This window comes from Sphaeramia orbicularis, chromosome 21, assembly GCF_902148855.1.
Source record: "Sphaeramia orbicularis chromosome 21, fSphaOr1.1, whole genome shotgun sequence".
Lineage (NCBI taxonomy): Eukaryota > Metazoa > Chordata > Actinopteri > Kurtiformes > Apogonidae > Sphaeramia > Sphaeramia orbicularis.
The window spans coordinates 40,936,532-40,963,156 of NC_043977.1; the positions used below are offsets into that span (position 1 = coordinate 40,936,532).

Below are 26,625 nucleotides of genomic sequence, written 5' to 3' on the forward strand. Positions count from 1 at the left end.
CTTACATTTGTGGGCATTTTCACATCATATGATACAAAATTCTTTCATATTTCTTGCAATAAACAAGTTCTGAAGATTTTACTTTTGCCAATTTATGATTAATGTTTTTTTTTAATATTACAGGTGAATGAAATGGCTTCGACTAGAAGATCTTGCAAAAATAAGCCTGACGTATTCTGCTACATCTGCGGTGAATACACCATTGTACCTAACAGGAATCAAGTGATCAAATGATTTTTTTTCTCTTAAAACCTGTTTTGGGAGAGAACTATATAAAAAATCAACTGATAAAGTCACAAAAATGTAATCAATTTTGTGAGAAGATCAAATTTTTCAAAATCAAATTAGCAAAACAACCTGACCTGATTGAGAAAAACAGATGTCCTTTTTGGATTTAGCGGTGCAAAATGGTCCTAATTCAGTTGAAAAAACCTAGACAACTTGCAAAAAACATTTTTTTGTAACCCAGTGTTATCTATTACTATAGATTGCACAACTGACACTTTTCACACCTTCAGTACATGATTTACTGCACAGGTGTTAAACGTGCAGTCCGGGGGCCAAATCCGGCCCGCCAAAGGGTCCAGTCCGGCCCTTGGGATGAATTTGTGAAATGCAAAAATGACACTAAGATGTTAACAATCATTTTCATTTAGGTTCCACATTCAGACCAGTTCAGTCTCAGGTGGATCATTGTAACCTATAAATACTCACAATTCCAAATTTTTCTCTTTGTAAATGTAAAAGTTTTTATGTATTTACACTAAAAATAAGTATAATTTCAAAAAAAAATATTTGAATAACCTGAACAAATATGAACAACCTGAAATGTCTTAAGAGAAGTAAGTTCAATTTTAATATTTATTCCACCTGTTACTAAATGTTTTGTGTATCTGTAGATCCACTGTGATTTATAAGTTATAATGTACATGTGTAAATGATAAACTGAGGCATAATATTGTTAAAATTACACATTTTTTTTCAGTTTGTTCATATTATTCACATTGTTTGAAAGGATATTTTGTAGATGCAAACATTTTCATAATGTAATTTGACTTTTTTCACTCTAAAAAATAGAGAAAAGTTTGGAGTTGACATTATTTATATATTGTTATATTATAATTTTACTGGTTCGGCCCACTTCAGATCAAATTTAGCTGAATGTGGCCCCTGAACTAAAATGAGTTTGACACCCCTGATTTACTGTATGAGTACTTCTTCCACCACTGGTCTTTACAATTATTTCTTGTTCATGGTGGTCATGATTTTATTCCATCAAGGCAAACTGAATAAATAAAGTTTATGTCTCTGTATTTTTTATGAACTGTGGCTCTGTGGTTTGGATTTTCATTGTTAAAAAGGGAGCAGATTTGCGACATTTTACATATACACAGCTGGGACGGACAGCCGGATATGTGAGGCAGCCGTAGTGCTGGGTGTTTATACCTGAAATCTGACCTGTGCTGTCATCCGACTTATTTCAGTGTCCCTAAATATGCACAGGCAGCTCTTAGGGGAGTAAACTGGACCTATGAGGTTTGGGTGAAGGAAGAGCTGCTTTGTAACTCTGCAGAACATCTTTTTATATTTTGTTTTTTTTTGTATACATGTGACATGGAGGCTCCGTCCCTCTGAGACATTTGTCCTCGTCCTTCTCCTCCCTCCCGTTTCCTGCCTCACTCTCTCTTTCTGTTATGTTAAGTAGCGGGCCTGCTTTCTGTCTGCCACTCTTTCCTCCTTGGGTTTCAATTCCAAACATGGTTATCCTTGTAGGGCTCTATCAACGCCCCCCTCCCTTATCCCTTCACTTCCAGCTGTTAGCTGTACAGTGCAGGCCCGGCCCGGCGGGTGAAAGAAATAGATAGAAAAGCACCGCAAGAGAGACAACAGGAGGGGAAAACGAACAGTGGAAGGACACATAATGAGAGAAGAAGGAGAAAACCATTCCAGCTGTGTTTCTAAAACAAACAGAGCTGTGAGAACTTCTTCACATTGAAGAATTTTCGGCTGCACTCCAAGGGAACAAACATTTACTCCTGACATTTTTGGTCAGTAATAGTGTTTTTTTTTAATCAAGCTGTACCTCAGACAAACCTCTAGTTCATGGGACAAAATTAGCTCCAAGGTTAAGTGGACAATATCTGTGCTGTTGTTGTGTTTTTGTCTTCAAAAGCCTTCCTTAATTGTGTCATTAGAAGAGTTTCCAACATGAATTCTGATCAGAACTCGACTCTGCTGGATGCCTTGTTTTATGCCCCTGTCTGTGATGGCTTCACCAACAACACAGAAGGGGCCATCTACCATTTGGGCAACACTATCCTCTTCCTGGGCTACATGGGAGGCAGCGGGGCCTACGGTTGCCTCTTCATCTTCGGCTTCCTGGCTCCAGCCTTCCTGTGCCTGACCCTGTGGGGCTGGCTCACTATGTGCGGACTGGATGTCTTCACCTGGAACCTGCTCCTGCTGCTGGTCTGCTTGGCTCAGATCTGCCACCTTCTGTACCGGCTGCACCAGGAGGGCCTGCCCAGCGAGGAGCTCACCTCCCTCTACCAGGCCGTCTACCTGCCGCTGGGTGTTCCCATTCAGGTGTTCAAACAGATAACAGGCGCCTTTGAGAACAAGGTGGTGGAGCTAAAAGCGGGGGAGACGTACGCGGTGGAGGGCAAGACGCCCATCAACCAGCTCTCATTTCTGCTGTCTGGGAGGTGGGGAGTGTGTGTACATCTGCACACCTGTAATACACAGTTTGGTACCAATCAAATAGAATACTCATCAGAAGTGAATGAAAACCTAGAAATAGTACAAATAAGAAACTATGGAATACATTTTTATATGTAAAAGGTCTGCATGCAGGATTTAAAGAACATAAAATACAATAAAAATCTGCATCCACACAAAAAAAAACACTGATTTATCAGAATGGTCCCTTTCAGATACTGAATAATTAGGAGTATTTGCATGATGTTTTTACCAACTTTCCATAGGGCTAGGTAGATTAAATATAAAATGCATTATACTGTATTCAGTTAATAAATCTGGTGAACCATTTAAGGGTTAGTGTTATTTCTGGGCCATGTTTGAGGTTTAAGTTGTGATTAAACCACATTCTGGACACAGAAACAAAAAGATATGCAAATAAGCAAAGAAATGCAAATGAAGTCTAATGCAAACATTTTTACCTGACAGTTTTTCCATTATAACCCTAACCCTAAGCAAACGTGACACTAAAAATGTTAAAAGTGTAAGAAAATCATCTTATGCCAGTGATGTGCAATACAGCTGGATATTGCAATACTAATACTTACAGACATTTGTTTGTTTGTTTTGGATATAAAATTAAAACCAAACAACAAAAAGATTTATATAAAAAGAATAGAAAACATTCAAAAAGGAGTGGAATGAAGTTTAACTGATAATCTCCCGCCCCCTTAGCCCATCCCTCTACTTACCCTAAATTCCCATGTCAGATCCCATAAGTAACTCTAAAATCCTGCACACAACAGACTAAATTCTGACTTGCTGAACCTTCATATCATTTAACTGACTGCACAAGTGCCATTAACATTTACAGAGTTTTGGCTGGAAAACAACAGCACCACAGGTTTGAAAATAATAATATAACAGCATTGAGTTCACATGAGGGACATAAACTAATCCTGAGATCAGTTCTATCTTCTTTCTTCTAAAAGCATATTTATGATGATTGAATATATATGTTTTAATCAGTTGGGAAAAAAAATAGGATCCTGTAGTTTTTAGAAGGTGTTTGGACACCTAAACAAAAACTGAAGCCTAGATGTATTTTTAGAGTTCTAGTTCATGTCTGACAATGGCAAGTAGGAGGAGAAGGTCAGGTTGTTTAGACTAGATTATAGTTATTACTTCCCCAACGAAAATCAGCACTTGAGTGGGAAATGTAAAGTGTATCTAAAAATCCTTATTAGTTACCTATTAACTATTGTCTCTTTATCATCTGGTGGATGAGTTATGTGAAGTTGAGGCTCAGCTACTTTATAATTACACTAAATTAAAATACAGTAGTAGAAATGCTGTCTTTTTCAGGGATTATTAATGAGTGCAAAAGTCTTTCTTTTTTTTTTTTTTTTACAGAATGTGACATGTTGTGTTATAAACACAGTGTTACACTGCAGTCCCACAATGCCAATGTAGGAGGATTTTACAGTAATATTTATGGGTTTAATTTCCTCATGCAGTAAAAAGAAAAGTCTATTTTTAAACATTATTACTGTGAGGAGTTTCTATTTCTAACCGCCACAGGAAATGTGTCCTCTTCATCCAAACATCTTTAGAGCAGAGCTGCATTAGATCTCACAGTCCTGGAGACACCACAAGAGAAATGTTGTAAACAGAGTATTTTTGTCTGTGACTCAGCTGTGTGCTGTCCTTCTGTACGGTGCCAGTTGGTTAAATGATATCTTTGTACTTCAGGACAGGAGCGAGGCCTGTCCGCTGTTCTTTTCTTAAATTAAATGCTGACCGACGTGTAGACATTGATCACAGTGACAGCCAAATTTACACAAAAACATGATGAACACATATTCCTAAGTGCTGGATCTGTCTGTAGTTTTATATCACAGATTAATGATAACTAATTCTAAGACTGTAGCTGATTATTCCAATAATCAGATAAGCAGACTACACTTATATATTATGCAACCACATGTTTTAGGTGATTAATCCAACACAGTCAGATGCCTCCTGTTTGGCACCACATGGCCTAAAGTGTTTGTTAAACATCTTATTTAACCCATAAAGACCCAGTGTGATGTTTGTGGCAATTCCCAAATGAATTTTTCTCTCTATTTAACCTTTCCGAAGTGATTTATCACCATTTATTATAATATTATCCTCTGAATTTTGCATTTTTTCCAGTGAAAATAATCTATTTTCCTATGTTTAATTGACTGATCATGTAGATGTTCAAAAAAGCTCAGAGTAAATTTAAATTATTATATAAAAACTGGAGAAAAAGTTACTTTTTCAGTACAATATATTATTAACTAGGCATAAAACATGTGCCTCCGTCCACTGTCATTGATCCAACTCCATGGGCTTTACTGGTGAATCAATGTTATAGAAGATGACTGTGTTTCCACGGTAACTACAGAGCCTCTGAATGTCCAAATGGGTCGTATCTGATGACCAGGAAAAGACGACAAACTGTATTTTACACCAATGATTTACATTTATTGATTGGATTAGTGGATCAACAGTTTAGATCAGTAGATGCTTTTGGTCGACAGTGGATGTTTGTGTCTTTGTGAGTTTAGGAACATATACTTTAATCTGCTATAGTTACTTGTATATAACGTCTTTCAACAAGCCTCATCTATTTTCATTCAAAACTAGTGGTGAAAGACCATACAGTATATGTTACACTATGTATTTTATCAGATAGCAGTTCATTTTCAGTAGATACTCTAACATGAAAACAATCATTGATGGACTCAAACTTTGTAGGATGTAATTTTTAAAGACCTGATTTGAAAGATTTAAAAGGATCTAATAGTAGAAATGGAATGCAATATTCAATGTCATGGTTTCATTTGTATATTTGCACATAAAAATACCAATAGCTATGTTTTTGTTACTGTGGAAGAGGTTTTTATTTCTGCAGAGGGCACAGGAGCTCATAATAGACTGGTGTTATACTCTTATTCTCCGATGCTAAAGGTGACACCAACATCTATATCTACATGAAGACCAGAGTTAATATCTCCTTAACTAAATACATAAGAATTGACTTTAACTCATAAAGACCCAAACATCCATCACCAACCAAAACCATCTACTGATATAAATTGTTTAATACCCATGGATCCACTAATCCTATCAATACATGTGAATTATTGGTGTAAAATGCAGTTTGTCATCTTTTCATGGTCATCAGATATGACCCATTTGGATGTTCAGAGGCTCCATAGTGAACGTGGAAACACTGTCATCTTCTACAGCATTGATTCACCAGTAAAACCCATGGAGTTGGATCAATGACAGTGGATGGAGACACATGTTTTATGTTCAGTTAATGATATATTTAACTGAAAAAGTCACTTTTTCTGCAGTTTTCTCTGTTTTTGATATAACGTCCCCAACTTTAATCTGACCTTTTATGAACATCTTCATGATCAGTAAATTAAATGTAGGAAAATACCTGATTTTTGCTGATAAAATACAAAGTGCAAAAGATAATATTATAATAAAAGGTTTAGTTTAGTTGTTAGTTTAATTTATTTCAGACACAAATATAATACAAAACATAGGGGAAAAAATAAAAGAAAAATAAGAAATAGAATAATAGAAAAATAGCTAAAAAGGTTAGATATGGAGAAAATTCATTTGGGAACTGACACAAATGTAGCTCTGGGCCTTTATGGGTTAATAACCTTCAGCTTTTTATGGCCACCATAGGGAAGGAAGTGAAGTATGTTCACTTGTTGTGAACTCCTGCTGCTAAATAACATTAAATATGACACAACGAACATTTACGTGAAAATGTTTCTTTGTGACTCAGTGAAAGGAAATCGATATTTGGATATTGAAGTGTTAGTTGGACAAAATGTAATCTGAAGACATCACTTCTGGATACTTAGCTTAGCATGTGCAACTATTGATTTTAAAACAAACAGCTAATAGCGAAACTAAATGGTAACTTTAAAGGGGTCATACTTTGCTAAACTCACTTTTTCTAGTCTTGTGTTCGAATTTGAACCCTCCATGTGCAAAGCTATCTTTATATTCATTTTGGTAAAAATCGAGTGGATTTCTACAATGTGTTTTAATTCCTGCTTAATTTGTTACGTCACAACCTTTGCACATATAAGGTCAAGACTTCTGACGAATATTTCCCCAATTACGACATAATTGTTTGTCAGCAGCAGCAGTTGTAGTCCATACTGAAAATACATCCAAACTTTGAGCTGATTACCTAAAATGTTCAGTTGTTGGCTGAACGCGACAGAGCAACACAGTCAACAATTTGGAGGAGGTGGGGCATGAAGTGACTCATTTACATTTAAAGGGCCAGCGCTCAAAACAACCTTTCTGGTGTCATTACTCAGAAATAGGGTTGAAGATGGACCTGTAGAGTTGAATTAATGAAGAATTCAGACGCAAGCATAGCATTTACAGTTTATGTAGACCACAGGGAAATGTTTTACTTTGTATAATTCCATTAAAAAAGCAAAATATCACTCCTTTAATAAACAATTTGGTTAATGTCCTGACTTTAAAGAAAAATCTGATACATATTTTTTTATTTGTAAAAAAAATAGCAAAATATATAGCAATGCTACCAAAGGAACCAAAGTTAATTCCTTAACTTTTACTCTACGTGTTTTTGCTTTCTAGTAAACAAACTGAACACTCCTTCCACTGCTGAACATAACTTACAGTTCATGCTTGTGCTGCTGGATGTTTTTGTTAGTGTAACGTTGCTTGCAGGTCAGTCATCATTTTCCACATCAGACAGAGGAAAACATTTCTTATGTCCATCTATGTGTGTGTGGATGTGGTGTCATATCAAAACAGGAAAGGAAACCACCATGAGTAAAGTGGAAATACAACCAACATGTGACACATAATAGAATTAATACTCTATAAACAAAGATGATCAACAAATAAGTAATAAAATACATGTTTACTCCTACCCACATGCTTTATGTTTTGTTCATATAGTGCATTTGCACCACAAAATAAGTGTTCTGAGGAATCATTAACATTTCACTGTTGTTGTAAATAACAAAACTGATTTAAATCTATCATTAACTAGAAAAGCACTCGGAGAGAGCAGACCTCCGCCAAGCAGATCAGTCCCCCCCGATCACCACCAAAATTTAATCATTGTTCCTTGTGTCAACATTTCCTGTAAATGTCATCCAAATCCGTCCATAACTTTTTGAGTTATCTTGCTAACAGACAAACAAACAAACAAACTAGAAAAGCACTTGGAGAGAGCGCAGACCTCCACCAAGGCAGATCCACCCCCCCCCCCCCCCCCCATCACCACCAAAATGTAATCATTTCTTCCTCGTGCCAGTATCAACATTTCCTGAAAATTTAATCAAAATCTGTCCATAACTTTTTGAGTTATCTTGCTAAGAGACAAACACCCCCGATCACCACCAAAATGTAATCATTTGTTCCTTGTGTCAGTGTCAACATTTCCTGTAAATGTCATCCAAATCCATCCATAAGTTTTTGAGTTATCTTGCTAACAGACAAACAAACAAACAAACAAACAAAAAAAACTAGAAAAGCACTTGGAGAGAACACAGACCTCCACCAAGGCAGATCAGGCTCCCCCCCCCCGCTCCCTCACCCAATCACCACCAGAATTCAATCATTTGTTCCTTGTGCCAGTATCAACATTTCCTGAAAATTTCCTGAAAATCTTTCCATAACCTTTTGAGTTATCTTGCTAACAGACAAACAAACAGACAATCCCTGATGAAAATATAACCTCTGCCGTTCCTTGGCACTGTGAAATTAGCAGCTGTCTGCAGAATTAGAGGAAGCAAACACAAAAAAGTCTCCTAATATCATAGTATGAGTAAGGAACCAACATCTCATATGCACTATATACACTGGTTAAATGTCCAGTGTTCTGTACAGTGACCTCCAGCTCTCTCTGCTCCTCTTATCACTTCCTAATCCCTCTCCCTCTTTTAACTTTATCGCTCTCACTCTCACAGGATCAACGTATCTTTGGAGGGCCAGTTCCTGCATTACATCCACCGCCACCAGTTCCTTGACTCTCCAGAGTGGGAGTCTCTCAGACCAAACGAAGAGGGAAAGTTTCAGGTACAGCTCTCTACATTCAGGTTGCTGTGTTGATATTTAACAAAGCACAATAAAATGAACGGGAAATGGTGTAAGATACAGGTCTGCCAGTAAAATGTTTGGTTAACCTCAGCTGCTGACATTAAAGGATTTGGAAAAAGAGGCCCAGTGCAGATATCAAGTTGTCTTTTGTTGGTTTCTATCTGACTCAGAATCTGACTGATAAGCAGAACAGGGGAAAGTAGTTGTCCTCTTGTCTTTCACAGATCGTGTTACTTTTATTTAATTCACTCAACTGGACAGTCAAGGTTTTCCAAAACTGTCTGAAATCCTAACTTCCATGTTGAGCACACAGGTCTTTAATGAAAGATCTTTCACACAGGTGTCAAATATACAGCTTGCCAAAACCAGCCCGCTTAAGGGTCCAATGGGATGAATTTGTGAAATCGGCCACTCCACTGAAACGGCTCTGTTGTCTGTGACAGAAGCCTTGAAAGAGGCTAGAGCAGCAGCCAAGTCTTCAGTACTCATTCTACTGGACTTATCAGCAGCATTTGACACTGTCAATCATGATATCCTGTTATCCATACTCTGGAACATGGGCATCACAGGCCACGCACACTCCTGGTTTCAATCTTACCTTACTGGTCGGTCCTTCAGTGTGTCCTGGCTAGGGCACACATCAGCAGTTCACCGCCTCACCACGGGGGTCCCCCAAGGCTCTGTGTTGGGCCCCCTCCTTTTTGCCATATACACCACCTCACTCGGTCAGATCATCCACTCACACGGCTTCTCATATCATTGCTATGCTGATGATACCCAGCTCTATCTGTCATTCCCACCTGATGACTCCACAGTCTCAGTGCGGATCTCAGATTGTCTCTCTGACATATCTGCATGGATGAAAGCCCATCACCTTCAGCTGAACCTGTCCAAAACTGAACTGCTGGTCTTCCCAGCTAAGCCAACCATACAGCTGGACATCTCCATCACTATTGACTCCATACCTCTGGCTCCTACCAGTGTAGTACGTAACTTGGGAGTCATGATTGATAATCAGTTGACCTTCACGGATCACGTTGCCTCTGTCACCCGATCATGCCGTTTCACTCTGTTCAACCTAAGAAAGATCAGGCCATACCTAACCGAACAGGCCACCCAGCTCCTGGTGCAGACTATGGTTATCTCCCGTCTTGACTACTGCAATGCTCTTCTAACGGGCCTCCCAGCTTGTGTTGTCAAACCACTACAGATGGTCCAGAATGCAGCAGCGCGTCTGGTCTTCAATCAGCCTAAAAGGGCACATGTCAACCCCTTACTCATTGAGTTACACTGGCTACCCATAGCTGCCCGCATCAAATTCAAATCTTTAATCCTAGCCTACAAAATTCTCCATGGGTCTGCTCCTGTCTACTTAGGTGCACTAATAAAAGCTTATGTTGCCCCACGACCACTCCGCTCGTCTGGGGAACGTAGTCTGGTGGTCCCCAGACCTTGTACAAGACAATCCAGGCTCTTTTCATGGGTCGTTCCATGTTGGTGGAACGCTCTACCAAGTGCTACAAGAACAGAGTCATCCCTGCCTATCTTCAAGAAGCTCCTGAAGACCCAGCTCTTCCGAGAGCACCTCCTGTCCTAGCACTTTCAAACATTCCATTTTAAATATTCTAATAAGGTTTTTCCCAGGATTATCACAGATTCTTTCACGATTATCTCTGGACCTGCTGCGGTGGTCCGGCCTCTTCCCTGCCCTCATCATCACCACTCACTTATCCTCAACCGCCTCCATGTGTCTCCCCCCTACTCCCCCCTTCTCCCCCTCTCCCCCAGTCCCTATCTCTATCGCTCTCTCTTTTTCCCCTTCTCTACTCTCTCTCTTTAACCCCAACTGGTCAAGGCAGACGGCCATCCTCCAGGAGTCTGGGTCTGCTCGAGGTTTCTGCCTGTTAAAGGGAAGTTTTTCCTCACCACTGTCACCAGTCACAAGTGTTTGCTCCTGGAGGATTCTGTTGGGTTTCTGTAAATTGACTTAGAGTCTGGTTTTGACCAACTCTATATATAAAATGTCAAGAGATAACTTTCTTGTGATCTGGCGCTATATAAATAAAATTTGATTGATTGAGTGATTTAATTGGTTTTCCCCTGTAAGTCGCTTTGGAAAAAAGCGTCTGCCAAATGCGTAAACATAAACATAAACATAAATGCAAAAATTACACTGAAGGTATTAACTATCAATGATGTCAAAATTATTTTAGTTCAGGTTCCACATACAGATGAATTTGATCTCAAGTGGATCAGACCAGTAAAATACTATCATAATAACCTATAAATAATTTGTTAACATGTTCTTTTGTTGTAAGCTCCAAGAATAAGTCCAGATTTGTTTAGGTCTCATTTTTATAAATTTATTGATGACTTGATCTGACAACAAACAGAAGATAACTCAGCTGAGGATCCTCACCCCAAGCAGGGAAAATGGATCCAGACATTCCAATGCACATCACTTTTATAATCCTTGTAAACTGATCTTCAAACTATGGGCTGACCCCCTTGTGCTAGGTGGGTTGGATCACAGAAAATGGACTGGTGTCATCTGACTCTAAAGTCAAGCAGATGTGATACTTCAAGTCTTTGTAAAACCCCATATAGACAGTGTGTTTACCGCTTATCTCCTGTTATTTATGATCGTCTGTGGGCATGTGTATTTAAAAGTGTGCCTAAGGTAAAACCTAAGTCCTGTGATCATAAATCTGTCAGTTTACTATGTTGACCAAGATGTGACCAAATCCTAAGAACTTTACCACTGACCAGTGAAACAAAGAAATCTAGTGACACAAAGGAATCCTAACTAATACTGACTAATATGTGATTGAACTTAAGAATTCAACTATCTAAATTAAAATGATTCCAATGGAAACCCCAAATTTTTGTCTTTGTTTTAGCATAAAAAAGTAATATTTCATAAAAATATTTACATTTATAAACTGTCCTTTCATAAAAATGTGAATAACCTGAACTAATATGAACAACATGAAACGTCTTAAGAGAAGTAAGTGCAATTTTGACAATAATCTGCCTGTCACTAAATGTTTTGTGTATTTGTAGATCCACTATGATCTCTTAGTTGTAATATACATGTTTAAATGATAAGTACATTTGATAAAAATGCACTTATTTTTCTTAAGATGTTTCAGGTTGTTAATGTTATTTAAATGTTTAAGGATGTAAACACTTTCATAATATAATTTGACTTTTTTCAGTGTTGTTATTTTACTGATCCAGCCCACCTTAGATCATAGTGGGGTGAATGTGGACCCTGAACTAAAATGAGTTTAACACCGCTGATGTCTCATAATCATTCAGTGACAGAAATCGCGAGGAGTTGTAATGAGAACAGATGGACCCACAGACTGGTGATGTGCTGTGGCTATACAATGGGGGCTTTAAAGGACCAGTTTAGTATATTTATATATCCATGTTTCTTGCTGTGTTGCAGCATCTATCATTTAATACCTTCCTGTTTGTTATCATCTATTGCGGAGGCTGTGGGATTTTAACTCTTTAAAACCTGACGCCTCATTGCTGAAACACCCTGTGTATATACAGTTTGGATGGCTGTAACTTTTTCACTGTTTGTGTAACTGGAAAAATTCCAATGGTTTCTGAAACCTGAGACATTGCGCTTTATAGGCTTTATTGGGTCATTATGGTAATTTTACTCATGCCTGTACTAGAAGCTAGACAAAAAGCTGTTTTAGCAGCATTATAACATGCAGTAAATTGTAAATGATTGCTGGATTTTGAATGATCTGAAAAAAAAAAAGTGCTCTGGAAAAATGGGCAAACGGACTTATGCTGCTTTCCAGGTAACCCGTAACTCGTGTTTTTCCAACCTTCTACCGGTGAAAATGCACTGGAATGTCAGTCAAACCTGTGACTTCCCACCCATGAACTCTAGATCGATGTACTCCCAGTTCCAAGTTCTGACGTCACGTAGCAATGGCAGCCCCCATGGATGTGATGTTTATGCAGATTGTTTATTAAAACAAGGTATTGCTCTGATATTATTTATCTGCAAATGTTCTGCGTAATCAGCAGCTACTCTAGCCTTAGCTAGCTTTCAGTCCAATGAGTGCAAGAATAAATTAATACCAAATACGTATCCAAATATCCAAATAACATAATATAAAAGATAGAACAGCTTCTCTTGCCTTATGCGCCGTTTTTCCTCCTCTGTTTCCATCAAACAAGCAAAGAGCAAACACCTTTGGCGAGAGAAATGATTGTAAATGAACATAACGTACGATCCACCATGCTGGTTTGTTTACCTCTAGCTCCCACAATTCCTTGTGCTCAGGCAGTTTGGCATGACTTGCCTGGAATGTTACAGAGTCATGAGTTGTGGTTTGAAGTCATGACTTACGGGCTCAAAAAACAGCCTGGAATGCAGCATTACTCACAGCATATGTTTTAACATTTTTATAGGCGAAATAAGACAAAAGGTCCAGGTGGACCATTTTAGGCTTAGGGTTTAAAGGGTTCATGTCCTTTATGCATTTTATTAATTCTCATAAAATATTAAGAAATTAATCTTTCTCATGTGTATTCAGTTGTGTAACTCTTGTATCCCAGGTGACTTTGACAGCGGAGGAAGACTCCCGCTACATCTCATGGCGTCGCCGCCGCCTCTATCTGCTCATGTCCAAGGACTGCTACATTGCCCGCCTCTTCTCCATCATGCTGGGTTATGACCTCGCTGAGAAGCTCTACAACCTCAACAACAAGCTCTACATCAAGAGTGGTGTGCTGCTGGACATCCGTCTGCCCAGCCTCTACCACGTTCTTGCCCCCTCATCGCAGGGCAGCGAGGGCGGCAGTGGCAGTGATGGTGGCATCTCCAAAGACCAGGGTCCTCCAGGGGAGCAACTTGTGCCACACCAGCAGGGTCTGCCAGGTGAAGATCCAGCACCAGCATACCTGACGTCTGACCAGGGACAAAGGAAGCCCTCCATGGATGAACCCCATAGCGAGCGCTATCACCAGCCCTGGGCATCAGACATGGAGCTGCCCTCCGGTGAGGACTCCACCAGCCTGGTCCTGGAGGACTTTGCTGATGTGGCAGGCTCCTTAATGGATTATGGCAGTGAGAGGGATTATTTGAGGTAGAGGGGCAGGGTGCTGGAGCTAACACACTGGGTCACCTCTTAAGCTACATGTAAGTACCTCACCTGGGTGGAGGTGGCATGAGGGCGTAGTGTGTGCATGGGTGGCTTTGCAGCGCACAGTTCTTACTAACCTGGCTTTGCTACTGCTGGACAATGGACTCATCCCCATGTTCATGGGGTTTGTATGTTCTGCAGATTTATGTGGCATGTACTAGGAACATAGATTCTATGTTCAGTCATTACCTACAGAAACTACTTTGGCATTTGTATCTAAAGGCAGCTATCACTGTGGCTGTAACTGCTTTAAAGGTGCAGGAGACTTTCATGACCAATTTTTCATCAAATCTGTCAAACCTCAGTCATAGCCTAAGCATCACGAATCTGTAAGTCTTTCTGTGATTACTCACCTGAATCTCTGACAGCGGCAGTGGCAGCTCAATCATATATTATATGGATGAAACAAACACGACGCGGAAACGTCTGAAACGCGGAAACGGCTGGAGGAATATGCATAAAGGGAAGGGAGCTCCTGCCATTTCTGCATTGTGTCTGTTCCAGCTGCCGCTGTCAGGTGGCTGCGCGAGTTTCCTACAATGCATGTCATGACAAAATTCCGCCCGAGTTACCTCCTGGCTCAGAATGTAAACACATGGTTTGTTTATGGTGGATGGCACTTCAAAATTGTTCACCTTAATGCAAGAGCTTCAGGTGAGTAATCACAGAAAGACTTACAGATTGGTGATACTTAGGCTACGACTGAGGTTTGACAGATTGGATGAAAAATTGGTCGTGAAAGTCTCCTGCACCTTTAAACATCCTCACACAGGTCAAGTGAAGCCTCTATTAAATGTTTTTTCTCATGGCTCTCTAAGGCCTTGTCTCCACTGATGAGATATTTAAAGGGGTCATATTTTGCTAAACCCACTTTTATTAGTCTTTGGTTCATTTATTTGTGTATTTAGACCCTAATAGTTCAAACTGTTTGAATTTGAACCCTCCAGGTGCTGCAAAACTATCTTTATATTCATTTTGGCAAAAATCTAATGGATTTCTAACACCCATTTTAATTCTTGCTTAATTTGTTATGTTTTATAACTAGTTATGTCACAACATTTGCACATATAAGGTCAAGACCTCCAACGAACATTTCTCAGAGTATGACATAATTGTTTGTCAGCAGCAGTGGTTGTAGTCCATACAGAAAATATGTCCAAATTTCGAGCCAGTTGTTGGTTGAATGGGACAGAGCAGCACAGCCAACCACCTGGAGGGGGTGGAGCATGAAGTCATGTGCATTTAAAGGGCCAGCGTTCAAAACAACCTTTCTGGTGTCACTACTCAGAAATAGGGTTGAAGATGGACCTGTGGAGTTGAATTAATGAAGAATTCAGACCCAAGCATAGCATTTACAGTTTATGTAGAGCACAGGAAATAAAATGCATAATTCCATTTAAAAAAGCAAAATATCACTCCTTTAACAAAACAGACATTTTCCTCTGTCTGTCTCATCCATATTCAAACCACACTACAAGTTATCAAAGGCACCAGTCACTGGTTACATCAGATACGGTTTCTTTATGTTTGGTTCAACCTAACAAATACAAAAAAAGTTAAAAAGCTTACAATTTAACTTATCATCACTTCATTTGCAGGCTTGTGGGAAGTGGTGCCAACTAGTCTGAAACTAGAAGCTAGCCACGAGTTCTTGCCATACTATTCCAGTCTTCATTGACCTCCATTATCCACTGTCCGGACATTACTATTTTCAATTTTTTTTCTTTAAAAAAAACAAACAAACAAATTAGATCAAGTGATAGTTGATGGTGACAGACCTATCTCTGGCTGACATAGCACTAACAGAGTGTGGAAAAAGGCCAGGGTATGCAAAACTGGCCTCCGTATCCAGTATTATGTGATCCACAGGGTCTGTCAGTTGTCGAATAGAGAGATTTTGTAAAATAAAAGTCATGTGTACAGATTTTTTTTAAGCAGAGGAAGTTATCTGTTTAGAAAATGTCAACAGTGTGGACTAGGCCGTGGTCTTATTACTTTCTCTTGTCCTAAGTTGTATGTTGGAAAGACTAGTAGGTCACTGACGCATTGCTGAACTCAGAAGCACTATTAGATGTACAAACATGAATTATATAGTAGCAGCACTATTTCCATCCCTCCAAGAGGAGGTAAAGTGGTTATTTTACATGAGGGAACGCTATAAGATGTTTCATCTGAAAACCATGTTACCTCATGGGTTGAAATTAGATTTTAGCTTAATGTGTAATGTGTAATATACCACTTTTATTGAATATTTTAGATGAAGTTATTTATGATGTTTATCCAGAATTTAATGTACTTTTTTGTACTACTTACTTCTTTTTTGAAGTCAATCCAACATTGATTTTTTTTTTTTTTTTTTTTTTTTACAATTTGGAAAATAACACTATTAAAGGATAAAATAAATATGTAAAACAACACAGACCTTTCAGGCTGATCATATGGTTTCATTAGTTGTTGGATAGAAGGCCTTTACATGTTCAGATAAACTGTACTCCAGTATTTAAATAACTCTTTCAGCTGTCATTCTCTGCTGTTTTGTCGTCTGTGTTTCACCATTTTCATGTCCCTCTAGTCATTTTTAATGCCATCATCACTACATCTCGCACTTATCCCAAGACATATGTGTTTGTTTGAAGAAAAACAAATCACAAAAATAACCCAGAGAATCCTTTCCAGAACAATGTTATGTGTAACACAGATTGGACTATTTAAGAATAAGGCTCAGGAAATTATAAAGTGGCAAATTTATAATTCTTTAACAACTGCTGATGACGATGACATGAGCGACATCCCAAAAAAGCCACTAAAAGTCCAACTTAATATGCATGCTTTGAGCAGTTTATTAAAAGAAAACTCACTGAAAACTCATAGTGTCCTCACTGTATTAATTATAAATATAGCAGAATGGCATTATGTAAAAATATGTAGGTGCATACTGTAGATATATACCTAATCATAGGTCTTATTGACCAGCCCTGAGGAATTTTATTCAGGGATGAGAGGAAGTTAGTGATGTGATGTTCTCCAGTTAAAATAATTATTTAAATTTGCACTGTATTTCCTTCATCTTTTTCGGTGATTAGTACTAATAAATACATTTACTGTAGTTCTGTTCTCATGCATTTTAAGTAGCATAAATATAAATAATTAAATGTTGAGTATTTTTAATGTAATTGAAGATACAGGACATATAAAATTCATGTAAAATTTCAGTTTTGGTGTCTTAAATGTTTTTTCTCACTGTGATGATGATCAAAGTGTATAATATTTACATTTTATGAGACTTTATACTGTTATTGCACAACTTTTCAGGCAAAGGTTTATACATATGTTATACTTTTTACTACATTTATCTGAAGGATGGAGTTACTTTTCAGTGGAGATGGATGAAAATCAACTGTTCGCTGGATAAAAGAAATTTGAGGATGTTGTTTTGTACTCAAGGGTATTTGGATCAGAGTTTTAACAATATTATGGTATTTTTAGGTAGAGTGATTTATAGAACTCAGCATAAGTGAAGTGAATAAACTAGTTCACAGCAAAATATATATAAAACCAATGCAGTTCGAATAGTTTCCAAAACACTTTACTTTTGATACTCATTATTTTTGTCTTTATAAAAAGACTTAGTTGTTTTCTTTATTTCTTTATTCTTTATAAAAAATTGAATGTGTTTAAATAGTAGCAGAACACAGTTTTAATACTTATCCCCAAGTAAAGACTGTGAACATGTCTTCATCACTGATCTTGTGTATTTAAAAGTAGACACATGTGCATTTATAAAATAATCCAAATTCACATTGCATTACATCAACTATTATTTCTTGTGTTAGCCTGACATTGAACAGTGGCCAGATTCTTCTTTACAGGCTCTACCCTCTCTGGGGATGTCTGGATTATTACCCTATTTTCAAACCATTCTTTAAGATTAAAATTCTCTCCAAACCAGCTGCTCTGCATTAGTATTTGCTTTGGCACGGCCACTCGTAAGCTGACGGTCGTCTTTAGTACAGTAGCAAAGTTAAATTTGGTCACTGGGCAGCTTCTGCTAGTGGAAAATAACTCCTGCCCAATGAAAATAGTTAAATGAGTGAAGCACGGGGTCATTACAGTTAATCGGACCCTGGCTATGGCTGCTTTGTGTGTAGCTGTAAACAGGGAGGCAAGTGCGTTACTGGTTGAGAGCAGCGGGGAGGACGACTGTGCACCAGCTGTGTTCTTATCTGTTGAGGATTACAGCTTAGAAATGTAAGGGATGTCCAAAAAATTCTGTGCCATCCTATTAATCCTTGGTTGTCTGTCTCTGCTCATGTGTTCATCTGTCCCTGAGCCCTGCCTGACCTTTCACCTTCCCAAAAACAGCCCTCCTCAGGCCATCACATGTCATGGCCTGATGGGAGGGTCAGTGTTGGGGTTGGGTGGAGGGAGACTCTGAGGCAGCTTGAACCTTAAACTCACATTTAAACCAACAGGGAACTACAGTAGTGCTGAATTTTGAACCGCTTGGGTCATATACCATTATTATAGTGCATTGTTCACCACCCACTAGAAACAATGTTGATTGAAATAGTTCCACTCAAAGCTTTTGGAAATGTGGACACTAAAGATGCATCATTTATGAACACAACTCTTCATTAACAAAACAAAACAAAACAATCTAGGTGTGGAAAGAACACTATTTGGTTCACTATAAGGTTCAAATTGTAAAATTTAGGGGAATGTAAAAAGTAGATGAATTCCTACACTATCGCCAATGTAATTATACTAATTTACACAAGTTTACAAGTGATTATATTTTGCATTCTGTGGGGTAATTGTCCAAAATCCCTCCCATTTTAGTGTACAAAAAACTGAGATATGTTGATTGCTATAAAATCATCTACTGTAACCCTATGGTACTAGATCAGGGGTCGGCAACCTTTACAACCTAAAGAGGAATGTTTGTCTTGGAAAAAAGAAAGAAATCTGACTGGAGCCATGAAAAAAAACATCTAAACCCATCTACATTTTACCATGAGGTGGCGGGTCTGCTGTAGCCTATTTGTGATAAGTTTGCTATTAAACTATGTATTTCCATTACAATAATACAATGTCTGGTGCATTTATAAAATTATACAAGAAAGAAAACATTCAAGATTTGTACAGTTTTTTTTAAATGATGGACACTATTTTCAAAACATAATTACATTGTGTAATGGGAAAAAAGTGCAACTTTCATGTATAGTGGCTTACCTACAAACTACGAACAAATGCAAATTGAGCATCTTGTATTGAATTTGGCAAGAAAATAATCCATTTTGGTTTTTATGCTGTCAAAAAATTATTTTATTCCGTGTAAAGCCTCCACATTTTTGCAGATGGACAAAGTTAGAACAGATTTAGACCTATAACAATGTTAAAAGTAATGACTCATTCAATTTATGTCAAAATGTTCCTTATGTTTGTTTTTACCAGAGGGGCCATTGAGAGATGCTAATGAGCCATATGTGGCCCCCGGAGCCACAGGTTGCCCACCCCTGCACTAGATCTTGACTAGACACTGTACATGTACGCACTGCAAAAAAATCCTGTTGTTTTTACGGACAAAAACTGGCAGCTGTGGTTTCCAGAACAATACTGTAAAAAACACATCCAACTGTAAAAATATTTATGGAGTTACATGTAGATTTAACAGTTTAAACATGTAGATTTAACTGGTAAATGGACTGCACTTATTTAGTGCATTTTCTACACCTTCATGGTATCTAAATCCACCAGGTCCAACTGGGAACAATTTAGGCTTCAGTGTCTTCCATGGACATCTGAATAGTCAGAGCCAGGATTCGAACTACCAACCCTTTGGTTATTGGACGAGCCGCTCTACCAGCTCTACCGACCCATTAATTTACAAGTTTAAAATGTCACATTCTAAATGTTTACTTTTTTTAAATAACTTTTTTATTTAAAAAAAAAAAAGAAAAAAGCAAATAGGCCGTTATTTCAACATTATGGTCTGGCAACTTAAACGGCACCGCATTGTTTTTCAATGTACAGTTTTATTTTCTAAAAACAATAGAAATACATCATTTCTACATACAGATCTGGTTTTGTTCACATACTCTTACTGTAAAAACTATAGCTATTTTTTATTTAATCGTTAACACAAAAATCTTTTCAAATAAACAACTTTGCATGTATTGTCACTTACAGTTTTTTTATGTTGCAATTTTTTCAACTTTTTGGTGTTAATTCTACAGTCATTTTTACAGTGTGTGGTGAATTAAGAACAATGGACTAACATTAAAAAAAAAAAAAAAAAAACACTTTGAGAACTGCGGCTGTAGGACCATCTAAAGTCCGAAAAACCATGAAAAAATATGTTTGGTGTTTATCTGAAAAATACAAAAAATTCTATTAATGTACACTGCAGTGAGCAGATAGATGCTGTCACCATTGTTCCTTCTCTTAACACTTTGCAGTGGGGGCAGGACAACCATGTTACATGTCACCAGTTTTGCTATGAACTGTGCACTATGTCCCTTGGGAAAGCCTGTAGACAGCCAAATTCACAGAAAGGACACATACTAGTGTTGAAATGTCCTCACCAACGCTCTTATGCATTTGACGATTTGACAGTGGGAGAGCCTGGAGCCTTATGGACTGAAAGTCTCATTTATCACCCCAGTAAGTACAGAGGATCAGTTCAGACTTCAAAACATAGAGCTATTATGCCTCCGAATTCATCCCAAAAACAGTTAAATCAGATAAATTGTATTTTTAACTTGTAATTGTGGCATGCAATTACAAAGATGTAGATAACTGAGAAATATCCACACTGTACTGATCTCATTCTTGCACTGAGAATCCATTCCAGTAATATTGTATACCCTGAAATACCTCTGTGGGACTTAATTTATTAAATGGAAATGAAAATGAAAAGAAAAATTTGATCGCAAAAAAACAACACTGTACTGATCTCTACAAGAAACATATTTAGTTCATCATAAATTACGTTCCCATTTAGAGAGGCTTTTCACGGCCCACCATGATGTCTTGTTTTACATGTAGTATTTCACACACACACACACACACACACACACACACACACACACACACATATATATATATATATATATATATATATATATATATATATATATATTTTTTTTTTTTTTTTTTTTTTTTTTCTTGGAGGACTTTCTTTTTCTTTTGAATGAAAAGTGCTTTATAAATGCAATTCACTATTATTATTATTATTATTATTATTATTATTATTATTATTATTATTATTAGTAGTAGTAGTAGTAGTAGTAGTAGTAGTAGTAGTATATCAGCTGTTATGTCTTTGGCCATTATGACAGTATTCAACAGTCAAATGGGTGAAAACAAGCTAATATCAATCCATTAATAGCCTAATTGTGAGCATTCTTAAGTATGTGATGTGAGGATTGGATGCATTTATTTATCATATTTAAACTAATCCTAAAAGTTCAGTTTGTAAGATTTGCATGTTCTTGTTTTCTGATGTGACGTTTGTGTTAGTGTGTGCTGTGTGCTGCAGGTTTAAGCAGAAGAAGATCAACAGTATTTTCTTGCTAGGTATCTCTATTTCAGTGTCGGACCTTGCTGTACAACAATTTTAATGCTGATTCTAATGATAATAATGGCCATGGCTCAGGAGGTAGAGCAGGTCATCCAATAACTGAAGGGTTGGCGGTGCAAATCCTGCTCTGTTCTAGTCAGTCCGTTGTATCCATGGGCAAGACACTTCACCCATCTTGCCTCCAGTGTCACTCACACTGGTGTATGAATGTTCGGTGGTGGTCAGAGGGGCTATTTGGCGGGAATTGGCAGCCATGCTTCCCTCACTCTGCCCCAGGGCAGCTGTGGATGCAGATGTAGTTTACCACCACCAGAGGGAGAATGTGAGAGTGAATGAATAATGGATCAATAATGTAAAGTGCTTTGGGTGCCTTGAAAAGCGCTATAGAAATCTTGTCCATTATTATTATTATTATTATTATTATTATTATTATTATTATTATTATTATTATTATTATTATGAACTCTGATTCTCCATCTCTTCCCAGGAGGTGAAAGTGACAGGAACATACCACCTCGATTCCTGAGGGGTAGAGCGCCACTGGCTCCCACTGAAACTCCTAAACTGTGAGAACAGTCTCTCCTGGAAACACTCTAATATTTACAGTACAGCAGTATAACTGTGTCACATGTCACTTGTTCTCTTGTTACTATCTCCATCTCACCGTCTGTCCTCACTCTCACCTCACTTCAGGGGAATATGCTCTCCTCTTCCTTCCTGCGGGCTAACTGGCAGTTTTATCACCTTTGAGATCGTGTGCCAATCCAGTTGCCTCTCACCATATTCAGTTTTACATTAATGGCATTACTGGCCTAAACATTTGGGATTTAAAGCAACTTAAAAAGGCTTTACAGTTTAAATTAAACTGAAACTTTTCAATTAAATATTAATATGAAGCTGTTAGTGTCTTTTTCTCTTCAGTTGAACCTCTGTTGAGCTGGTTGTTAATCACTGATAGATTTGTTTAAACTACATTGTAAATAGCACTGAAGAGGGAAACAGGCTTCACCTTGTAATGGAGCACAGTAAATGTTATTTTACATCATGGAAAATTGATGACATGTAACAGAAACAAATGGATTTGGTGTTCATCTCAGTCATATTCATTGTTGGAGCTCTGACTGATTTGTTCTTGATTTTACTCGATTTCATGTCTTTTTTTTTTTTTTCTCGCCACAATTCACTTGTTCTTGGATTGGTTTTGTACATAAGGGTGAACTAATTAAAAATATCATTGTATAAACCATCGGGGGAGTACTGTTGCAAATCTTTTGATAGAATGCATCATGCTTAAATCTCCAAACTTTTCTTACAATTTCACCACGATGTATTGTTGTGCATGTTGACTTTGAATGCATCATACTTTGGTTCAGTGTCAGTGAAATGTATCTTGTCATGAAATGTTTTGTACCAGTGTTTTTTGGAGGATGGCCTATTACAACATATTTTTTGGTTGTTTGGATGCTTGTGCACCATTTGTTATACTAAGGGAGTGGTTGATGCCCATGGTGATTTCTCATAGACTGCAAGGGAAGCCCGGCTTCCCCTAAAATTACGAAAATTAAATGGTTAAATATGTTCGGTTGTGTTGACATTTTATTGACTACAAATGTGTTAGAACACGTTCATCTCAAAGATGAGCTCATTCAGAATCAGCTTTATCACAAATCAACAAACGCGATGTTGTTCACTTCTCATACATTCCCGTTGCGCTGTTTTCTCATTCGATCTCTGCTCAGTGCATTTGTCCATAGACGCCGGGCGTCTCTGGGCTTCAATGGGACTGAGTGGAACAGTTTTTTTCATTGCCTCAAAACTGGACGGTAATTGGATAAATGCCACGATGTTGTCCCGCCCCCGGACACCAGGCGTCTCTGGGGGTGAATGGAGCTGTGGGCGGAGCTCGGCCGGGCTGGACGCCAGAATCCCACGTGCTGATTGGAGGATCAGTCGAAAGGCTGAATCCCGTTTGATTGACAGCTATTTTGAGATCTACTCCTTCACTGACACAGTGCAGTTTAATACCGTTGCACATTCTGCTGTGAAATCAAGAGAGAAACCACTACGAAATTACTTGTTCATTTCTTGCACTGTAAATTAAACACACTCATTGGACTTCCTTGTTTCAATTTAACATAATTTCAGCGTTTTCTCATTTCAGTTATATAATTTAGTCATTTCTTGTTCGAGTTTAATATCGTTTTGTAGATAGTTAAATCAATCAAACTGTCGGCTAGGTTGGAGTGAAAGGAGCATCTGTTGTTACATATATATACAGGGTGGGGAAGCAAAATTTACAATGAACATTTAGTTGTTTTTTCTCAGCAGGCACTAGGCCAATTGTTTTGAAACCAAACGTATATTGATGTCATAATCATACCTAACACTATTATCCATACCTTTTCAGAAACTTTTGCCCATATGAGTAATCAGGAAAGCAAACGTCAAAGAGTGTGTGATTTGCTGAATGCACTCGTCACACCAAAGGAGATTTCAAAAATAGTTGGAGTGTCCATAAAGACTGTTTATAATGTAAAGAAGAGAATGACTATGAGCAAAACTATTACGAAAAAGTCTGGAAGATACTATTAAAGAAGAATGGGAGAAGTTGTCACCCGAATATTTGAGGAACCTAAAGTTTCAGGAAGTGTGTGAAGGCAGTTATTGAGAAAGAAAGAGGACACATAGAATAAAAACATTTTCTATTATGTCAATTTTCTTGTGGCAAATAAATTCTCATGACTTTCAATAAACTAATTGGTCATACACTGTCTTTCAATCCCTGCCTCAAAATATTGTAAATTTTGCTTCCCCACCCTGTGTGTGTATATATATATAAATAAATAGATAGATAGATAGATAGATAGATAGATAGATAGATAGATAGATAGATAGATAGATAGATAGATAGATAGATAGATAGATAGATAGATAGATAGATAGATAGATAGATAGATAGAGGCTGAAGTCTTACACCCACAACACAATGGGCCAAGGCCGTCTAAGCAGCCCAGCTCTGCTGGACATAGAGAGGACACTGGTCCAGTTCCTGGAAAAGACGCCTACTTGGTACGATAAGATCACTGACCATTTTCTTAAAAAGGAACGGACGGCCGAATGTATGTTTAAATAACTTGACTTTTTTTTTTTTTTTTTTTGATGTAAGCTGACAATGAGCTTCCCCTGTCTGAAGGACGAGCAGCCGCCACTGCTCCATACCCTATCTGCTGTCCGGTCACTGGTACCGCCAGCAACGACGCGGCAGGATGTTGGAGAACAGGGAGTGGGAAAAGCTCCATCACTGCCCACAGTTTGCTCTGCGGTCCAGAAGCGCGGGCACGGCGCTTCCAAGAATGTGCATGACGACGTTCCAGTCAGACACGCCCACTCCGGGCGAAACGTCTGGTTTACAGTGAATCCTGTGCAGACTGTGTGTGTGTGTGTGTGTGTGTGTGCCCCGTTCTGAACTATCTGGAGTGCTTGTGTTGTGGATTATATAATTACATTTTCTAGTCTACAAACTGCTTGTCCACTGTGTTAAACCCAATAAAAATAGGTCTGTGGTCGTTATCGCTACTTGATCAATAAAAGAGTTAAGCTACTGAAACGTTACTTGATTCAGGAAATAGTGACGTTACCACCAAGCTACTGAAAATTAAAGTAAATTACTCGCTTCGCTACAAGTAGCGACGCTACTGCCCAACACTGGTATTAAGTGGCAGAAGTAAACACATGTGTCCCATGTCCTGGTTGAACCCTGGTACTTCCACCACTGGAACCTAACGCCAGAAGGCAGCGCATGCGCACTGCTCTATACAGGTCTAGCCCAGAGCCCGAGTCGGGCCGAGCATTTCTTCAATATGACATTGGAATTCTACTGTTTCCATGGTTACGGGACTGAGCATAAATACGATGGAAGATTTTTAACGTTCCCTTTTCATCATTGTCCAGAGGCGAATCAGCTGGCCAGTCACACTGCTCCTCAGTATGGACATGGTAAGACCATAAATTTTGTCATGTCATCTAAATAACACTAAAAGGTGGGGTAGGAGATGTTAGAAAAACGGTGAGAGCAGCTGCATTTGGAAAATTTAAGCCAAACAATTCGCCCGGCTCCGGTCCCGGCTCGCGCTCCGACGCCGGTCCCGGCTCCGGCCCGGCTGGGGCTCCGAAAACGGCTCCGGTCCCGGCGCAAAAAATTATTGGATGGTGTTTCTTCAGTCCTGTCCGTTCCACAGGTGACTAATTCCCCATGTGCTAGCATGTAATGCAAGGCACAGGGGACCGCTGTCCGCCATGTTTATTAGTGTTCTGTTTAGGACTTCTGACTCATACAAACAACTGCACCTGAACATTTTCAGAACAACTCGCCCTCCGGGCCAAACCATACATAGGAGGTCTATGATCTTTTCCAAAATTGTAGCCACGGTTCCTGGGATTCATATGAACCCATGTTTGGAGACCTAGCTCTTTTTAAAGTGAAATGGCAGGTATAGTTCAGGGGCAAATCCCTCCTCAGCTGAAACAAAGAACCAGCTGATCCAAAGTGCATTTACAGCAGACCGTGTACTGACCCCAGTGAATATATGCATGATCTACTGGTACTGAGGAGATTTACGACTAGTTAATATCAGGTACTTTATACAACACAGATACTACTGCTTTGTACGAGCAGGGAACGACTTTATTCTTGTAAATTATGATATTTTTCCCACCTGTTTTTAAAATACGACATTATTCTTGTAATATTATGGCTTTATTGTCAGAATATGAAGACTTTAATCTCATAAGCGAATTACATTTTTATGAGTTTTTTTTTTTATATATAACTTTATTCTCATAACATTGTGATTCTTTTTGTATCCGACTTTATTATCATAAAATTACGGGTTTTATATGGATATTTTATGGCTTTATACTCGTAGTGACAAGTGTTTTTATTTTCTCATGTGGCCCTAATACTCCGTTGTAGCTTTATTCTCCAGTTCCCTGTATTTGAAAAACTGGGTCAGCCTCAGTTTA

The 26,625-nt window shown here is 38.3% G+C and overlaps 1 protein-coding gene across 2 annotated transcripts; it reads left to right on the forward strand.

Moving 5' to 3' along the window:
• The first annotated feature begins 1,829 nt into the window (after positions 1–1,829).
• Positions 1,830–23,095, forward strand: popdc2 (popeye domain cAMP effector 2). Of its 2 annotated transcripts, none has more exons than XM_030125808.1 (4): positions 1,830–2,705; positions 8,715–8,823; positions 13,435–14,017; positions 22,091–23,095. In XM_030125808.1, the coding sequence occupies exons 1-3, from the start codon at positions 2,209–2,211 to the stop codon at positions 13,966–13,968; spliced, it is 1,140 nt and encodes a 379-aa protein (XP_029981668.1). In that variant the 5' UTR covers positions 1,830–2,208; the 3' UTR covers positions 13,969–14,017; positions 22,091–23,095. The 2 variants fall into 2 exon arrangements, with proteins under 2 accessions (XP_029981668.1, XP_029981669.1); XM_030125809.1 differs by having other exon boundaries at positions 13,435–13,876.
• Positions 23,096–26,625: the final 3,530 nt, after the last annotated feature.